The following is a 21,147-nucleotide window of genomic DNA, read 5'->3' on the forward strand; positions in this document are numbered from 1 at the left end:
CAGAGTGCATTCCCTGGAGATTCTGGGTGTGTGTTCTGAGAGATCTAGGGATCAGGAAAAGGCTCAGAGTTTGTGCTCTGAGCAGCTTAATGCCGAATACTTACACAACACTGCTTTTTCTTATTTGAGGTCCAAAAAGCGGGGTTCAGTTGTTTCCGTTTATTTAGAGGATAAGGAGATGGGAATATGAGTACTAGGTAAGTTGCCCCAGGATGTCTCTAATTGGCCAACAACCTCCATCTGAACCCAAGAGACATGAGTCATATGACAGGATAATTTGCCCAATTTGTGTTTGTTTGAATGACCAAGGTCAGTCTGACTCTGAGCAGTCATATGTACAGCATTTGTGTCTTCTCACTTGTGGATCTGTATGTTGAGGAGAGGAGAGGGAATCGGCACAGCTGAAAATAGAGTACAAAAATAGATGACGAAAACTACTAGCCTACTGTCTGGGTTTCATGTAACAGTAATTTAAAGATCTCCAACATGAGACAACGTTGTGGTCTCCTAGAAATATCAATTGTGGATTTTAGTTTATAGCCCCCATATGGGCAGGTTATGGATTTTGAGTTTGATTCCTCTCAACTGACCCTTGCTCTTCTATTTCCCTAACATACTGTAAGAGCGCTTTGACTTCCTCCGTATTGGTGACATCACGGCAACAGCGCAATAGATGGAGCTGTCGAGCGCTTTATTAACAGGAATACCCTTTTAGCCCGCTTGTTTGAGATCAGTGTAGCCTACCTACCGAGGTGGAGGGACGATGCCACCGTCTCATAATAACAGACAGTGCACGAACTGACCGCATCATCGAAATTAAGAATATAAACCGTTATTAAGACAGATTGAGGCAATAGAACAGGGGAGAAAAGAAAGGGAAAGACAGTTTATGCAGTTTAAAACATCTCTTCTCCGAAAGAAAGGAAAATACTTGGAACTGTAGGAACTCCCTGGCTCACATCCACAAAAGTGATTCTGTCATTATGAAGAAGAGCAATTTAGCCAAACGGGTAAGATATTGCTTTTCTTTTCAAGTATTGGGTGCAAGTTTTTTGCCATGCATCTTTGCATTAGGCTATACATTTTCTAGGATATACCTGGTAATATGCCCAGAATCGGGCATTACGCGCGCTTTGACACCACAGCACACATTGGCGGCTATATCACACACATTATCTATATCACACATTTGATAGCCTACAATTCCTAAACAATGGTCGTTTGGCACCTCCTTATGCGCGCCACATTCAATGTGTAGCCTATCAGTTTCCTTGTGTGCCATTACACGGATTTCCTCAACATTCCGATTCAATCTTCCAGTGAAGAGTACAAAGTGTTTTATTTACATTAGTGTGCCATTGTTAGATGCCCCTTGCGCTGTATCAGTTGGTAGCTTTCAGATATTTTATTTGCCACACCCTGGATGTTATAAGACCTGCAATTAAATTTTAAGCACAGAAGAGCGCACCATTATCATTTTTGGGAAAAGACGCTTGGAGACTCATAGTTGCCAGAGTGGACTTACTGGGGCTGAGATGGAAAAGGCATTTGCCTTTGAAAGAGCTATTATTCTCTCTGTACTCTCACGAACATCTTGTTACCTAAGATAAACTAGGTTTTAACGGATTTATTCCACTTTAAACATGCAGGGTCCTCAAGATGTCAACCAGCTGTCGTCGCAGCCAGACAAAGTAGGCTGGATCCGCAAGTTCTGTGGCAAAGGGATTTTCAGGGAAATATGGAAAAACCGTTTCGTGATACTGAGAGGAGACCATCTGTACATCTCTGAGAAAGAGGTATGGACTTCTCTTTTACCTCCACAGTGGAGGCTGCTGAGGGGAGGACGGTTCATAATAATGGCTGGAATGGAGCAAATGGAATGGCATCAAACCATGTGTTTGATGTATTTGATACATTTTACATTTATGTCATTTAGCAGAAGCTCTTATCCAGAGCGACTTACAGAGTGCATTTTTTTTTCATGATACCATTCCACTAATTCTGCTCCAGCCATTACCACGAGCCCGTCCTCCCCAATTAAGGTGTCACCAACCTCCTGTGCTCCAATATTATGTGGAGGCCAGTGGAGGCTGCTGAGGATAGGACGGCTCATAATAATGGCTGGAATAGAGACAATAGAATGGCATCAAACACATCAAATACGTGGTTTCCATGTGGTTGATACCACTCCATTGACTCCATTCCAGCCATTATTATGAGTCGTCCTCTCCTCAGCAGCCTCCACTGGTGTAGGCTATAATTGTGTCTACATTGAGCGCACCTGTACTTGAAATTGTTAAACGGCCAACCTGGCTGCCTTTGTTTGTGTGTGTGTGCATGACTGACTGTGCTCTTGTGTGTGTGTGTGTGTGTGTATGTGTGTGTACTTATGAACATTTGATTTAGTTTGCCTGTACTGCCATAGACATTTCAGGTTTCCTTTGTTGCAGGCTCGCTCCCCTTGCTCAGTAGAGATGTTTGTGTGTGTGTCTGTGTATGTGGCTGACTGTGCACTACACAGTTGAAAACCAGTTAACCACAAATACCACACAGCCTGTTAAAGATGCACCATTAAGATTACAGCATTGACGGCAAACATGGATGTCACTTTTTGGCCTGTGGAAGGACATCTTGGGTTTCTCTGAGGAACTTGTTTTGTGAAAATATCCTTTAATGTAAGCTACACATGAGCTCTCAGCTCTTGGTCTGTTGTTTCCAGCAGATGTTGTTAGAAGTCTAGAAATCAAGGCTAGGGTCGCCATGGAAAGGGCACTGTTGAAAATAAATAGGCTAAATTGTCAAATCTAAGCACAAATCACCATGCAAGCGCAAAAAAAATGATGTGCTGAATTCGGATTACTTTCACTGACGCAAACGTGCCCAACTTCTGAGGTCAATAAAATACCCACTGGGCACAGACATCAATTCAACGTCTATTCCACATTGGTTCAACATAATTGAAATGTGCCTAGTGGGTACTACTATGGGCATTGGTGGCAGATGGTGACTCAGTATCATTGTTGGGCAAATTTAGAACACTGTCCATTACAATACAACAGGTTTTGGCCATGGCATAGAGACATAGCTATTTTGTTTGACTGAAAGTAATGGCTTATGTCCAAGTGCTTTTATCACATGAAAGGTTCTAGTGAACAGCTTCATTATCAGTACAAGTTTCGAGATCATATGGCCTAGGTGTTAAACCTTTAGCTGTAGCGAATTCATTCTGTCGAAAGGCACTGAAGCATCATATCTGGGGAGTAGCACTGGTATCTATTTTTGTTGATAACGACCACACTATAGGGCATGGACAGAATCAGCCATCCATCTCTGTATTCTTTATTATTTTCTGTGTTCTTTGTTTTTGAGGTCAGATTCTGTTTAATATCACTGTTTCAATACTCCCCCCCCCCTCCCCCCAGCAGTAACCATGGAGATAAACGCTACTGACAACTGAGAGGGCACAGGTCTTTCTGAAAGCAGAATAATGCCCTTTAAATTATTCCTATAAGGGATTCTCAGAACAGCAAATTAAAGTTCCACAAAAGGGTCTGCATCGCTCTATTGCTCTAATGAAAGACAAACATTTGAAGATAATAACTCGTAGACATGCACTGGGTTCAGTTCAGGTTCAGTTAAGGCTAACCTTGTTAGTCATTTATCTCTGGTTCAGTTGTGGATGTAGGTGTTACGCTTGCTAATGAAACAAACAAACCTATGACAACATTACTGGTTCACTTGATGATTCAGTCACATGCAATGCCTCTCTTGCCTTATCTTCAAGCCCCAAAGGCCTGACTGAGTTTTGAGTGCTTCGCTGTCCGTTTCTGAACCCTGAACAAGACCCTGAACAAGGCTCCAACAGGGTACCCACAGGCTTCCCTTGAAGGGAGAGAGTGGGACTGAGGGCTCCAGCTGCATGCAATGCCAGTTTCCCCAATAATTTTAGAACCAAAGTTTAAAAAGTGTTTTTTCTTCTGTGCCCTGCTCCCTTACAGCTTGCTGGATGAGCAACAAACACGTGTCAGAAACTCATAAGACCATGGCTGACGCAGCTGCGCCTCTCACTGCCTGAGGATCCCTAAGCACCCAATGCCCCCACCCCTCAACCCTACCCCACACACACACACACACACACTCAGCTGAGGTTCAGTTGCTTTGTAATGCCATTACCATCCTCACCTGTGGTACAGAACGCATCAATTCAGCATAGTTAACTTTAGTTCTCTTTCTTTCTCTCACACATGCTCTTTAATTTCTTGGATGTTATAGTTCTGTTATGTAATGCACCTATGGCTCCTTTCACACTTAATACAATTCTATTTTTGTTAAGGAGATATTTTCATATTATGTATATTGGTATGTGGCATGCTAGCTATTTGTCAGGTGAAGGTAACTGCTCCCCCAGTGCTGTTTGACCAGCGTGTCATGTGCTCCGCTGCAACTTCTTAACCACGATTAATGGGGGTGCATTATTCAAATGTGAACTTTGAAAAGACAAGCACGCTGTTCATGAAGTAGGCCAGAAGGCTAAGATGAACACTGAGGCTTTTGTAACTCCAACGCTCAGCGTAACTACAGCTGAACGGCCTCTTGGGGCCCGGGATAATCTTTTCATTTTCCTATAGAGTGCCCTCTTTGAGTTTGATTTAATGGCTTATAGACCTTGAGTGCTATCATGTCGTTAGTGAGTTACAGCACAATTTACGCTTTTGAACCATATTCACTGAATTAATTGCCTCTATCATTTCTATTAATCACAGGCGAAGGACAATCATAATGTGGGTTTACTCCAACATTTTATACTGTATTTCAAGGCAGGTGTGGTTTTGAATCAACATAATCAAGCATCCGCAAAATATACAACCTGCGGGAGTATTTGTTTAAATGTGTTAAACACTTGCGTTAAAACGTGACCAACATTGCGCTTTAACTTTATCTGCAATTGATTGAATTGTGGCATGAGTGTGCAAGCTGGACAATTGCCTGCTGCCTCATAAGATTAGCTACATAAGCTCGGGGATGCACAGTAAGCAGGTATACTGTTCTATTACCTCGAAGCATCCTCACATGGGGCACCAGTTCGATGTGTGAGAGATTCTCATAAGAGGATTTGCAACCATGCAACTGGGACTCTGAGACGTTAACTGCTGGTGACGTTACTCTGTACTACCCCAGATTCAAACTTACTTCATAATTTGACCACTAATAAGAGTGCAAATATCTATCTATCTATCTGTTCTCCTGTCTTTTACGTTTGATTGTGAAGGAGAAAAGGGGGGTGATACTGTATTTAGAGGAAAATTCACAAAGAGAAGTAAGGCGTAAACTGGGATGAACCCCTGCCGCAGGAGGGCATATAGTCTGGAGGTCAGCAACTCTACCACCAGACCCGACCCCGGCACAGAACACAAATATACACTGAGTGTACAAAACATTAGGAACACGACATGAAATAGACTGACCAGGTGAATCCAGTTGAAAGCATTATCCCTTATTGATGTCACTTGTTAATTCCAGTTCAATCAGTGTTGATGAAGGGGAGGAGACAGGTTAAAGAAGGATGTTTAAACCTTGAGACAATTGAGACATGGATTGTGCCATTCAGAGGGTGAATGGACAAGACAAAAGATTTAAGTGCTTTTGAATGGGGTATGGTAGTAGGTACCAGGCGCACCGGTTTGTGTATGTCAAGAACTGGGTTTTTCACGCTTAACAGTTTCCTGTGTGTATCAAGAATGGTCCACCACCCAAAGGACATCCAGCCAACTTGACACAACTGTGGGAAGCGTTGGAGTCAACATGTGCCAGCATCCCTATGGAACGCTTTTCGACACCTTGTAGAGTCCATGTCCAGACGAATTGAGGCTGTTCTGAGGGAAAAATGGGGTGTAACTCAATATTAGGAAGGTGTTTCTAATGTTTTGTACACTCAGTGTATTTTAAGACTATTGAATTTCATCACCTCCCAGTTACTTTGCAGTGTCAGGGGAAACTATTCAGGGAACAGCTCCAGTATTCTAGTGTTGAACATTTCAAGATATCGTTAAAGATTTCATCATCTCAAAGAGCCTGTTAACTGCGGTGTATTTTTCATATTATGCCCGCTCAGCTACTGCTCAATGCAAGATTTTGAATTATTTTTTATCATCCTCAGCTCAAGCTTCCCATAATAGGCTACAGAGCCAGAGCTCTGAGAGCCTCAATTCGCCAGACAGGCATGATGCTACAAGAACGTGGATTACACAACACAGGAACTGCATAGATGCGTGTGTTACAGTGAGGTCTGTTCGTCCATAAAAGGCTGTTGTTGTGTGTGAAGTGTACACTAACGTATGTTGTCATAGTTGAGAATAAGATGTGTGTCTGTGTGCTGAGAGTGTATGTTATGGAGGTGTGTGCTCCTGTCTCTGCTCCCACGATATCAACCCTGTATATTGCTCTGCTCTTATCTTATAGCTGTGCTATTGACTGCAGGTTACGCACATCATACAACTTTCATAAGAGCACTCTCTGTTCTCTTCTCTAGTCTTTACACGTGCAGACAGAGATGCTCCTGTAGAATGCTCAAAGTGCTTCCACTGAAGCACTCAATCTTTGATCTATGTGAATCATTTATGGGATTTCCGCCTATGTTTCTGTACTGTGTATATATAGAGTCTTTATGGTTTTCAATGGTGACGTGCATGGCATATGAAAGAGGACACTAAAACAAAACAGGATTTAGCGCGAGAGAGTGAGGGAAGCTTGTTTTCATCAGATACTGTATGACCTAGGCCAGGAGGTTCTTGAGGGAAGATTTTAGGCCATGCATTGAAGAAATGTGGTGACGCAGTTGGACAAGTGTTTTGTAGTTGGTCAAGATCTTTGTGATTGATGTAGCTTACAGATACTGTTGCAATGTGATTGACTCAACATCTGTGACAGAAAGCGAATGTGTGACAAAGTTTTGTGGTTGATAGAGAAACCCTGTGACTGGAGGAGCTTAGCATAAAATTGGACTAACACACCTCTGAAATTGGTCAAGGACCACACAAGTGTTGTTACTGGTCCAACAGATCAGTGGAGTTATTGGTGAAAACTGTATGTAATTGGAAATAGTGCAAGATGACTGGTCATTAAGCATATCATATGGTCAATGTAACAAAGCTATATGATTGGTGCAGGAAGGCCATGGTGGTTTAGCTTTCCATTCTTGTTATGCTAGTTATTTCAGGAAAGCCTACTGAAATATAGTATTACATTATAAATAAACCAGCCTCTTTAAACTCCCCAGCTCTAAACTGCATTACATTTTCCGCAGTGATTGAAAAGATGCTTTTAATCCATTTCACCTCTTAATTCCAACCTGGTTTATATAAAAATCAAATCCTCTAGGGCTTGATTACAGGGTATTACCGGCATGTCGACCAGATTTTGGAGTGTGACCAATCGGACATCGCCTTTCCATTCACTCTAGGGTTTCCCCCTGCATTTTACTGTTGGATGGGCTGCCACCGGCTAGTATAGACTTTATGTATCTTTGCGTTACAGGGCTGTATGTTACTGGGTCATTCTCAGTGGTGGGCATTTAACCCCCACTACCACCCCCCAACTCTGCTTTTCCATATACGTAGCAGGAGGGGAGTGAAATATTGATGGGATGGTGAGGTTCCAGAATGGGTCCTCAGGGCTTCTTTTGCCCCATATTAGAGTTGCGAGCCTCTCTCTCTCTCACACACCCACACACACACATACAGCTCATGCTTATCTTTTACATTTTAAATGCAGTTTGGGTGGCTAACGAAGAGGTAGCAGCATGCGGTGGGACACAGTTTGGATCTGTGTTTTATCAGGAAGAAATTGGACTACACTTTTGACGTATTTATTGTCCTCATACAGTATACTGTATATCGCTAGGCATAATAAAGTTCCTCACTGAAATTAAAAGACACAAATGGTCAAATGTAGCCCTAACAAGTGCATTTCAGGCTGCTAGTGGTTTAATAGTGGTTGATACTAGGCTGCAACACATTTTTAAATGATACCGTATGTGGTGGTTTCTTTGATCACAGAAACTCTCAGAGTTGCACCGCGTCTCGTTCTAACGTTGGCAGATTCCTCTGATGCAGGGCTCTGTTGCTGTGGAAAATCTCTATGCATCAAGATGAAAGTGTAACACCCTTCCCAACACACACTCACATCCACCCACATTGCTATGTGTACCAATGATGTTCAACCTTATCTCTCTGCGTCTCCTTAGGTTCTCACAACAGACCTACACATAGGCTTGTACCCATGTCAATAACCAACCCCCAACACCTCCAAATACACACACACCGCACCATGACCCCCATTGACCCCGTTGATGTGTAGAATCTAATGGGGCCCTCTGGGAGGTCCCACCACCCTTGAGGTTGTATGTAATCACCTGTCAGTCAGGCTGAATGAAGGGGTCGATGTCTCTGCCCCAGCGCTGTTGATTACAATTGATCTGCGATTAAATGAGACACTTTGCTGCGGGGCCACGAGACCAATAATGGGAGGCAGGGGAGTAATACAGGAACACCCGCTCCAAGACTAAATTTCTCAACCAATTTGTCTGGCTATTGCTTTTGGGCGGCATTGGGAAGCAGGTTTTGAAAATAAACACATATTTCAATGCTCTGTGTAAAAGTATGATCATAACTTGGTAACATTCTGATGTCAGGCCTGTAATGGAATTTTTAAAGACATTTGGACTTGTCCTAAAAAGGCAGTCAGTACACCTACAGAAGTGCTTCTGTATGGGCATTTAAGGCCTGATATTCCAGAGAATTTCATTTGAAACCTCAATAACATAATGGATGATACGAATGTGAGAAACTGATGATTTTTACCCAGGCACTGTGGTGTGTCTCTGTGCTGTTGAAAGCTGCTGGATAACAGAGAGTGGTAATTAAGCAATAATTACCACTCTCTGTTACCACGGCTAAGGGCTGTTCTTAGGCACGACGCATCGCGGAGGGCCTGGATACAGCCATTAGTCGTGGTATATTGGCCATATACCACAAACCCCTGAGGTGCTTTATTGCTATTATAAACTGGTTACCAACGTAGTTAGAACAGTAAAAATAAATGTTTTGTCATACCCATCATATACGAGCTTATATACCACGGCTGTCAGCCAATCAGCATTCAGGACTGGAACCACCCAGTTTATAATTAGTATTTTCCCTTTGGTTAAACTCAAGATGACTTGCTGTAATGCACAGTAGGTTGTTCTGTGTGTGTGTGTGTGTGAGGGAGTTTGAGCGTGTGAGTGTGTGTATGTGTGTGTGTGTGTGTGTGTGTGTGTGTGTGTGCATATGTGTGTTTTTGTGGTAGACAGATAGTTTAAGGTTCAAAACAAATTGACAAAGCTCATTTGCCAGTGCCATCTTGCACATCTGTATAGACCTGAGTTGTAACTACTTCCTGTTTTCTCTGTGTGTTTCCAGGTGAAGGATGAGAGGAAAGTCCAGGAGTTGTTTGACCTGGCTGACTATGAACGATCTGAGGAGCTGCGCAAGGCCAAAAGCCGCAGTAAGAAGAACCACAGCAGGTTCACCCTGCTTTGCTGCAAGCAGCCTGGGAATACGGTGAGTCCTTCTGCCCAGGGAGAGTGAAGGAGTCAGGCAGGGAGGCTGCGCATGGCCTGGGGTGTGTTGCCCTCAGTGGGAAGCCCTTACTGCAGGTGTCGATTTTAGCTGAAAATGCACTTAGAAGTTTTATTTTGCTGAAAACTTAAACTTGAGGGAAGTTTATCCTCAGACATAGTTTGTGGTTTTCTGTAAAGAGAGAGTATGAGATATAGAGTACATGTTCAAATCAAATCAATCATATTGTATTTGTCACATGCTTCGTATACAAGAGGTATAGACTAACAGTGAAATGCTTCCTTACGGGTCCTTTTCTAACAATGCAGAGTTAAAGATAACGGAGTACACAGAGTTTTTGTATCTCAATAGAGAGAAATATAATGGCGTCTTTTTGTAGGAACACTGCCATGGTTCATTGGACAAAGCCTATGGGGAAGTGAATGGCGTTTTGGGATAAACGCTGAAAATAAGGTATATGGTAAACACAGGCTTAGGAGATCTTGAAGCATTTAAGTCATTTTTTAAAAGCACATAAAGGCTTCATAATTCATAAAGGTCATGTTAACTGACATATTATCTCATAAAACAAAACGTATAAGATCTCCTAAGCCTGTATTAACCTCAGACCTTGTTTTCTGCTGTGCCCACTCCGCTACCTACGTAGTTGCTGTGCTTACTGCTTCGCTGCCGGTCCCCCTCCTTGATCGCCTTTGTCTGGTCACTGGTGTAGCCTACAAACTTCATGTTGTACACAAAACTGTTTGCACTATTGCATTCCCTCAGCAGGCTATTAAAGCATAAGCGCAATTTCCTACAAATTTAATGTTGTACACAAAACTGTTCGAACTACTGAATTTCATGCCTCAGTAAGCATAAGTGGGGTTTCATGTTATTTTTTGAGGGGAGTAGGCTACATGTAGCTATTTAAATGTTTTACACAAAATACATTATCGACATGTACAAACTTTGTTGTCAGTATTGTAAACATAAGCACGACAACCTTAAGAAAGAGGTTTCCGGCAGGGTGGGCGGGGGCGGGGTGTGGGCTCTGTATCCATAGCCACGGCCTAAAGATAAAAACATAAAAAATAGTGACACGAGGAATAAATACACAGTGAATAACAATAAAAAGTAAAAATAACATGGCTAAATACAGGGAGTACCAGTACCGAGTCGATGTGCATGGGTACGAGGTAATTGAGGTAGCTATGTACATATACAGTGGGGAGAACAAGTATTTGATACACTGCCGATTTTGCAGGTTTTCCTACTTACAAACCATGTAGAGGTCTGTAATTTTTATCATAGGTACACTTCAACTGTGAGAGACGGAATCTAAAACAAAAATCCAGAAAATCACATTATATGATTTTTAAGTAATTAATTTGCATGTTATTGCATGACATAAGTATTTGATACATCAGAAAAGCAGAACTTAATATTTGGTACAGAAACCTTTGTTTGCAATTACAGAGATCATACGTTTCCTGTAGGTCTTGACCAGGTTTGCACACACTGCAGCAGGGATTTTGGCCCACTCCTCCATACAGACCTTCTCCAGATCCTTCAGGTTTCGGGGGCTGTCGCTGGGCAATACGGACTTTCAGCTCCCTCCAAAGATTTTCTATTGGGTTCAGGTCTGGAGACTGGCTAGGCCACTCCAGGACCTTGAGATGCTTCTTACGGAGCCACTCCTTAGTTGCCCTGGCTGTGTGTTTCGGGTCGTTGTCATGCTGGAAGACCCAACCACGACCCATCTTCAATGCTCTTACTGAGGGAAGGAGGTTGTTGGCCAAGATCTCGCGATACATGGCCCCATCCATCCTCCCCTCAATACGGTGCAGTCGTCCTGTCCCCTTTGCAGAAAAGCATCCCCAAAGAATGATGTTTCCACCTCCATGCTTCATGGTTGGGATGGTGTTCTTGGGGTTGTATTCATCCTTTTTCTTCCTCCAAACACGGCGAGTGGTTTAGACCAAAAAGCTCTATTTTTGTCTCATCAGACCACATGACCTTCTCCCATTCCTCCTCTGGATCATCCAGATGGTCATTGGCAAACTTCAGACGGGCCTGGAAATGCGCTGGCTTGAGCAGGGGGACCTTGCGTGCTCTGCAGGATTTTAATCCATGACGGCGTAGTGTGTTACTAATGGTTTTCTTTGCGACTGTGGTCCCAGCTCTCTTCAGGTCATTGACCAGGTCCTGCCGTGTAGTTCTGGGCTGATCCCTCACCTTCCTCATGATCATTGATGCCCCACGAGGTGAGATCTTGCATGGAGCCCCAGACCGAGGGTGATTGACCGTCATCTTGAACTTCTTCCATTTTCTAATAATTGAGCCAACAGTTGTTGCCTTCTGACCAAGCTGCTTGCCTATTGTCCTGTAGCCCATCCCAGCCTTGTGCAGGTCTACAATTTTATCCCTGATGTCCTTACACAGCTCTCTGGTCTTGGCCATTGTGGAGAGGTTGGAGTCTGTTTGATTGAGTGTGTGGACAGGTGTCTTTTATACAGGTAACGAGTTCAAACAGGTGCAGTTAATACAGGTAATGAGTGGAGAACAGGAGGGCTTCTTAAAGAAAAACTAACAGGTCTGTGAGAGCCGGAATTCTTACTGGTTGGTAGGTGATCAAATACTTGTGTCATGCACTAAAATGCAAATTAATTACTTAAAAGTCATACAATGTGATTTTCTGGATTTTTGTTTTAGATTCTCACAGTTGAAGTGTACCTATGATAAAAATTACAGACCTCTACATGCTTTGTAAGTAGGAAAACCTGCAAAATCGGCAGTGTATCAAATACTTGTTCTCCCCACTGTAGGTAGGGGTAAAGTGACTAGGCAACAGGATAGATAATAGACAGTAGCAGCAGCGTACACTCAGTGGCCAGTTTATTAGATACATAACCCCGTTCACGAAAATGGTTAGCTCCTACAGACAGTGAGTCACGTGGCCGTGGCTTGCTATATAAAGCAGGCAGACAGGCATCGAGGCATTCAGTTACTGTTCGATTGAACGTTAGAATGGGCAAAACAAGTAACCTAAGCAACTTTGAGCGTGTTTATGATTGTCGGTGCCAGGCATGCCGGTTCCAGTATCTCAGAAATGGCCAGCCTCCTGGGCTTTTCATGCACGACAGTGTCTAGAGTGTACCGAGAATGGTGCAGCAAACAAAAAACATCCAGTCAGCGGCAGTCCTGTGGGTGAAAACAGCTCGTTGATGAGAGGTCGAAGGAGAAAGGCAAGAATCGTGCAAGCTAACAGGCGGGCCACAAACAGGCAAATAATGGCGCAGTACAACAGTGGGGTGCAGAACAGCATCTCGGAAAGCACAACCTCGCCGGTCCTTGTCACGGATGGCCTATTGCTGCAGACGACCACACCGAGTTCCACTCCTATCAGCTAAATACAAGAAGAAGCGCCTCCAGTGGGCACGCGATTCTACCAGCTCTCACATTATCACGTTAGAATTAGACATTCATCCATGTTTCTCAAACGTCAAATTTCGAAGTGTTTAAGGTTAAGTTTAGGCATTAACTCAGAATTTTAAAGGTTAGGGTTAAGTTCAGGCATTAACTCCAAATTCTTAAGGTTAGGCATTAACTCCGAATGGTAAAGGTTAAGGTTTGGGATAGGCTTAAAACAAAAATATCAAAAACAATTGCTGATTTCGAACTTGCAACCTTTAGAATCAGAGGCAGGTGCTTACACCCATCTGCCATCCCCCATACCCCATACCCGCCCACAATGCTCTAGCAAAACTGAAACCTACTTGAAGGTAACAGCACTCACTGTTGCCCCTTGTGGCCGGTTTCCACGTCATCTCCCGACGTCCTCAGACATGAATGGACGTTGAATACTGACTTGTATCACAGGTCACCAACACTGGACAATTGTGTGGAAAAACATCGCCGGGTCTGACGAATCCCGGTCCCTGTTGCGTCATGCTGATGAATTTTGCGTAAGCAGCATGAGTCCATGGCTCCATCCTAGTTGGTGTCAATGGTACAGGCTAGTGGCAGTGGTGTAATGGTGTGGTGTATGTTTTCCTGGCACACGTTAGGTTCCTTGATACCAATTGAGCAACCTTTCCATGCCCTGAAAAATTCCGGCTGTTCTGGAGGCAAAGGGGGGTCCGACCCGGTACTAGATAGGTGTACCTAATAAAGTGTGTGTGTATGTGTGTGTTTGGGTGTCAGTGTGTGGGTAGAGTCCAGTGTGTGTGCATAGAGTCAGTGCAAGAGAGTTAGTGCAAAACATTTGTCTAGCTGATTATTTATTTTTCTCTCTGGGAGATTATATGGTTGTGTTGCCACATTGGATTGGACAGTAACACACTCCCACCACAGACCGGGATTGGTGGATTTCTCCAGAAAGACATAATCCATAGAATCCCATTAACACTGAAGAGGCATTCTCTGTAACGCACAAATCCTATAGAGATTCCACCCACAGTTGTCGCTTCTGACCCACTGCAGTTCCTTTAGATCTCGGCACCAGCTGCTGGTTCATTTTACATAATTGTTCACTGTCTTAGTGTGATATTCTATAATTACGTTTCAGGAATGGAAGGGGGAAGTGTGTGTTTGAGAGAAGATTGCAATTATATACAAGAAGATGTAACTGGATTAAGGGCAGATGCTCAATTTACCTGTTTTTGTCAAGCTTTGCAGAGATTCTTCCTCCAGCTTACAGCTTAGACCCTGCTCTAGATAAGAACCATCTTTAACATTTACTGAGGCGCAATCTCCTTTTCTTGGCGATTTAGGCAAAGCCGCCCCATTAAGCTTTCTGTCCCCCTCTCCATCTCTCACACATTGGCTACATTCTGACTCTCCCTCCAGCCAATGCTTACACTACATTCTAACTCTCCCTCCAGCCAATGCTTACACTAATGTATTGCTTTTAAATCCATGATTAGAGTATGCAAGTACACACTTAGGAAGAAGGGTGAATATTGGGAGTATCCCTTTCTCATCTTCTTTCAACCAATCAATCGATTCTTTCCTTTCCTCAGGTGCCCAATCTTGTGTTTTTGGCCGTTAGCCCCGAGGAGAAGGAGTCATGGGTCAATGCCCTCAATACAGCCATCATCAAAGCCAAGAACCGCATTTTTGATGAGGTAGGTCAGTCACTCTCCTCCTCTCCATCCCTGTCCCTATGTCGCTAGCTCTCACTTCTCCTCAGATTTCTACAGCTTTCCTTCTTTTTCTCTCTCTTTAGCATGTCTCTCATGCAACATTTATTATTTTAAATGAAACCACCACCACTCAAAACGCCCCCACAGCCAGCCATAAAAAGTTTCCAGACAAATGTAACCTTGCCGTTACTAAGCACACTATGTACAGTTGAAGTCGGAAGTTTACATACACTTAGGTTGGAGTCATTAAAACTCGTTTTTTCAACCACTCCACAAATTTCTTTTTAACAAACTATAGTTTTGGCAAGTCGGTTAGGACATCTACTTTGTGCATGACACAAGTAATATTTCCAACAATTGTTTACAGAAAGATTATTTCACTTATAATTCACTGTATCACAATTCCAGTGGGTCAGAAGTTTACATACACTATGTTCACTGTGCCTTTAAACAGCTTGGAAAATTCCAGAAAAGGAGCTTCTGATAGGCTAATTGACATAATTTGAGTCAATTGGAGGTGTACCTGTGGATGTATTTCAAGGCCTACCATCAAACTCGGTGCCTCTTTGCTTGACATCATGGGAAAATCAAAATAAATCAGCCAAGACCTCAGAAAAAAATTGTAGACCTCCACAAGTCTGGTTCATCCTTGGGAGCAATTTCCAAATGCCTGAAGGTACCACGTTCATCTGTACAAACAATAGTACGCAAGTATAAACACCATGGGACCACACAGCCATCATACCGCTCAGGAAGGAGACGCATTCTGTCTCCTAGAGATGAACATACTTTGGTGCGAAAAGTGCAAATTAATCCCAGAACAACAGCAAAGGACCTTGTGAAGATGCTGGATGAAACAGGTACAAAAGTATCTATATCCACAGTAAAACGAGTCCTATATCGACATAACCTGAAATGCCACTCAGCAAGGAAGAAGCCACTGCTCCAAAACCACCATAAAAAAGCCAGACTACGGTTTCCAACTGCACATGCAGACAAAGATCGTACTTTCTGGAGAAATGTCTTCTGGTCTGATGAAACAAAAATAGAACTGTTTGGCCAAAATGACCATCGTTATGTTTGGAGGAAAAAGGGGGTTGCTTGCAAGCCGAAGAACACCAACCCAACCGTGAAGCACGGGGGTGGCAGCATCATGCTATGGGGGTGCTTTGCTGCAGGAGGGACTGGTACCCTTCACAAAATAGATGGCATCATGAGGAAGGAAAATGATGTGGATATATTGAAGCAACATCTCAAGACATCAGTCAGGAAGTTAAAGCTTGGTCGCAAATGGGTCTTCCAAATGGACAATGACCCAAAGCATACTTCCAAAGTTGTGGCAAAATGGCTTAAGGACAACAAAGTCAAGGTATTGGAGTGGCCATCACAAAGCCCTGACCTCAATCCTATAGAAAATGTGTGGGCAGAACTGAAAAGGCGTGTGCGAGCAAGGAGGCCTACAAACCTGACTCAGTTACACCAGCTCACCCAACTTATTGTGGGAAGCTTGTGGAAGGCTACCCGAAACATTTGACCCAAGTTAAACAATTTAAAGGCAACGCTACCAAATACTAATTGAGTGTATGTAAACTTCTGACCCACTGGGAATGTGATGAAATAAATAAAAGCTGAAATAAATCATTCTGTCTACTATTATTCTGACATTTCACATTCTTAAAATGAAGTGGTGAGCCTAACTGACCTAAGACAGGGAATGTTTACTAGGATTAAATGTCAGGAATTGTGAAAAACTGAGTTTAAATGTATTTGGCTAAGGTGACTTCAACTGTACAATTTGTGAATTTAGACAAAAGCACAGTCTACATCTTTCAATACGGGAAACACGTAAGTGGTATCTCCCCAGGCAAGGATGAGAGATCAAAGAGTTTCCTCGCTGACTCATCCATCTCCGTCGGGAACAGAGTCCTCGTTAATGCTCCGTCCCTGCCGACGCCCACCTGTTTTCCTCGTGCCTCTCGATCAAACAGTGGCTCCCTCCCCAGCACACACTATAGGGTGAAAATCCATCTTCCGTAGTTAGAGATCGTCGGGAAGTGAGAATGAACTCTGCAGCATGTCTGCCACCCCGATAGTGAGAATGCTCTCGAGTATCAAGCAAAAGGTGTGAAGTGCCTGCTTTAGCACAGCAGGTTGAATTCCAACACCCAACAATGTACTCTACTCTAATGTACTCTACTGTTCTCTACATTACATCTTTAGCTCATGGGAAGGGGAAGTTACTTGTTGCACTTACAACCTCCTACTCTTTCATCCATTCCCATAACTCTCCCTCCACAAATATACATTTATGTTATTCTGCATGTAAAAATAAATATCTTTCCATAGGTCACAATTGAAGAGGACAGTGTCCTGGTGCACCCTACACGTGATCGTGCCAAGATTCCCCATGCACGGCGCTTGCCCACCCGGGGACACCTCATGGCTGTGGTGGGTGTTGCTAACTTGGCTAACACTGACATTTCAGTTCCAAGTCAATATTATATTTGTGGAAGGCAAATAAGGAATTGTACTGTTTGTATTGTAAGGATTAACCTGGTCTGTTGCATTGAATTCTAAACTCTCTTGTGCTCTCCCTAGGCATCCACCTCTTCAGACGGAATGTTGACCCTTGACCTTGTCCACGAGGAAGATGACTCCACCCCAGAAGATGAGGAAGAACGCTTCTGGGAAAATAACTTCCGGGTTGACCTAGACAAACAGACCACAGGTCGTCAGCGTTCTGGCACAGACGTCTCCAAACTCTGTGTCACAACAAGGGACCCAAGGGTACCCAAGACGGGCAGCCTGCCTCGGGAGCGAGCTCTCCTGGGGCCATGCGCACCATCTTGAGGCTCAATCCCGGACCCCTCAACCAGGGAAGAGGTTCAGTGCCCAGGGTAGGAGCCGCTGCGCCTCCATGGACGAGGTCCTTTCCTCACGGCCAGCCAGGGGTGTCCTTCGCCCTCGCCCCACAGATGAACCTGTCCAGCCTGTTGGACAACTGCAGAGTCTTATCGCCCAGAAAATGCAGAGGGCTCAGGAACTGCTGGAAGAAATGCGATTGGAGGAACTGCAACATGCAAAGGGATTTGACTCGCCCTATCTGAAGGGCATTGACTCGCCCCGCTTGCACCATCTGAGAGGGTCTGAGTCTCCTCACTCCAGGGCCTCAGGCTCACCTCGCAGTAAGAGTAGTGACTCCCCTCGTTTGAGGGTAAAAGACTCACCTCGTTTGAGGGGGAAAGACTCACCTCGTACGAAGGGCAAGAAGTCCCGCTCAAAAGGTACAGACTCACCCCATTCAAAGAGTGATGACTCTCCTAATTTGAGGGGTAATGACTCCCCCCGTCTCAGGGTTACTGACTCTCCCCGTCTCAGGGTTGCTGATTCTTCCCGTTTCAAGGAAACAGACTCGCCAAGTCGGAAGGGTTCTGACTCTCCACGTCTCAAGAACATTGGTTCACCCTTTTCAAAAAGTTTTGACTCATCTAGTCTGAAGGGTTCTGACTCGCCTCGCATCAAGGATACTAATTATCCTGTTCTGAGGGTTAAGGACTCACTAAATATCATTGGTAAGAATTCTCAGAGTCTGAAGAGTATCGTCTCACCTTGTCTGAAGGGTGCTGACTCGCCCCATCTGAAGGGTAATGACTCGCTCCATAGTAAGAGTGCACACTCACTTCTCAGTGACTGTGATTTGGAGAGTAGACGGGCGGAGGCGGAGCGTCTTCTGCAGGAAGCCGTCTCCTCCTGGCGTCAGGCTAAGGAGGTGCTGGAGGAGGTGAAGGAGCTGCAGACGCAGTCACTAAACCGCCGCTCCGAAAAGAAAACAATAGACAGGCCCCCAACACCGCCACAGGACTATAGGCTGGAGGACCAATGACTCTGTCGCACCACAGCTGAAAAGCATGCTGGCTTCTCTCCAAACAAAGACAATAAAAAGAGCACTAGGGGCATGGAGTACATACAGTACATTTTCTGTCACGTTTTTGTTGTCATTACTTGCCAGTGTTGAAGCACAAAGCTTTTAGGCTTTACTGCTCCCGTTGCACTTTCCTATCTTGATATTTGTTTATATACTGTATACTAGTCAAATTAAGCTGAGAAAGTAATGACAGAATAATTTTATTACCACTGCTGTTTGCTTGCTGGTGTGAATAGGTTAGATGGACCTTGACCCCATAATATGATTCTGTGCATTAGATTTTGTTCCCTTTGTCAAAGGCTCTGTGTTCCACTCTGTTGATGGAGGGATGAGCTTCTGGGCTGTAGGAGCAGAGCATGGTTTATGGCTTAATCCTGGTTCGTGGATGGGGGGTGACTCAGACTGAGAGGCATAAACAGGGCTAGAGCGGAGGTGCTGTGCCTCGGTGACACTGACACACCCAGGGAAAGTCATATATTTACATTTATTATCCACCAGAGGTGGATTAGGTTTCATTGCAAAATGCTTTGTACTTTAAATATAAACATGAAATGCTTTTTTATAATGGACGAATGGAATGAAAATGTTTGCGTGGAAACATTGTCTGAGGAGCATTATTTCAGTGTGAAATGCATATATGGAGAAGATGCTCTCTTTCGGTTAGCTTCAGTTATTGACAACTTGCAGTCAAGTCCAATGACCTTGAAACATCAAGGATTTCCCCAGTTTCTCGGTGTCAGAAACCTAGTATTGTAGTTGTTGGTCTTCTCAGAGACCGAATACAAAGGCAATCTTCCTCTTACTGTGAGCTTGTTATTTCCTCTTCCCCTCTGTGTCCTAAACTGAGCAATAGTATTCCACGGACAGATTCAAGATGCCTGTTAACATTATGCAATCAAACTGATTTAAACTCACTAGTTGGATTCCCGACATTTATAGCTAAAACTCATAGACCACAAGGCCACTTTGATTGCAAGGATATCAAGTAACACCACTTTGTTTTATTAAATGTACTTTTATTTTCGGGTCATGTAACGTGGTCTCTTGCTTGTACTCAGAATTCCTCTATTGTTTTGGTTAATTGGGGTTCTGTGATCTACAAAAGCCTGCATGTGAGTGATTCAGCGGAAGCGAGCAAGAGAACATGCTCATTAACTCTGATCAGCTTTTGAGGAGATATGCTATTATGGGATTATAATTGCAGGCGTCATGTTGAGTCTCTGTAGTGTTTGTTGCACTTCTAATCAGGTGGGCAGATGATTTCAACAGTTCTTCTGTCTCTCTTCCAAAAGGTGCACAGGGTAATCTCACAACAAGAGGATACATTATTTGATGAGAGAGAGATGATTAAAGCTTCTGAAAGGTTTTCCGGGCACAAAGATATTACATTTGGAGATTTGAAGATGGGTTGGTTGCACTGCACTATTTCATACCAAAATAGGGTGGAAATCAATGTTCTTAGTATCATGTCCTGGTTTAGTCACATGGTCAGTATTTCCTGCCATGTCATTGGCTGACTGCCAAAATATGACTCATAGGTCACTGAGTTGATATTAACATGCACAGTGCATCTAGGACAGGACAAACATCGCTCCATTACACCAGGCTCACCTCACATATGGTTACAATCACTCATGTATGGTTGCAGTTTATCGGTTTATTTGATTATGTGTATGTGTGTGTCCCTTCAGCAGTAATTATATGCCTTTGGTGCACATGACAACATGCAATACAGTAGGCCTAATGTTGATAACGAAAGAGATATCCACCACCGCTTTGTAATCTGAGCTAAGCCAAAGACCAGTGTAAAGCAACTCTGCCAGAAATAAGTGAAAAGTGGTTAGAATGTCTCAAGCAATCTCAGAAATTGATTTTATTAACAGCAATTGTGAAATGACTAGTGTATGCATAAGTTAAATAAATAATTTACACTGAATTCCCTTTGTCTTTCATCACTTTCCTTTTAACTACTGATTTGCGTCTCTAGGGGCAGAATTGCATTTTTATCATATTACCCAATAGGACTGAATTAAGTATTCAAATTTAATTATACATCATTACGAATGTGAAGCACGGCTCCATCTTTACTGCTGTGCAATCGCAATGAGGATTCCATTCCTTTTACACCCCATCCATTTTGTATTAGAGGAGTGTTACTGTATGTTCTTGCCAGTAGCCCTGTTTAAGCAGAGGGATTAACAGTTTAAAGGTTATATGGTTGAGCAGATGTGACTGTGTGGAAGATTCCTATCACCTGATTCCTCTGTTAGAGGGGAGGGAGAGAGAGAGAGTAGAGGAGTATGGGTTGTGGGGGGAGGGGCTGCTCCGTGCTCCATTGTGACTCAATAGCCTTGCAGCATCTGGCTATAGCGTGGCCCCACTGAATCAAACGGATTAATAAGGACGCTCCAGTGATGGCATTAGTAATACTGGAGCCTGGAGCAAGAATGCTACTGCCTGGCCCCCGTTTTCAGCAGTTTCT

General features: G+C 43.6%; 1 protein-coding gene across 1 annotated transcript; it reads left to right on the forward strand.

Moving 5' to 3' along the window:
* The first annotated feature begins 743 nt into the window (after positions 1–743).
* On the forward strand, positions 744–20,601 carry LOC121586892 (pleckstrin homology domain-containing family O member 1-A). Its single transcript, XM_041903930.2, is given in 7 exon segments — positions 744–1,010; positions 1,650–1,796; positions 9,459–9,599; positions 14,618–14,722; positions 17,087–17,188; positions 17,339–17,553; positions 17,555–20,601. Coding segments are annotated over 7 exon segments (1,806 nt in total). The 5' UTR covers positions 744–983; the 3' UTR covers positions 18,624–20,601.
* The last annotated feature ends 546 nt before the right edge of the window (positions 20,602–21,147 follow it).

The sequence above is a fragment of the Coregonus clupeaformis genome, chromosome 17 (genome assembly GCF_020615455.1).
Source record: "Coregonus clupeaformis isolate EN_2021a chromosome 17, ASM2061545v1, whole genome shotgun sequence".
Classification (NCBI taxonomy): domain Eukaryota; kingdom Metazoa; phylum Chordata; class Actinopteri; order Salmoniformes; family Salmonidae; genus Coregonus; species Coregonus clupeaformis.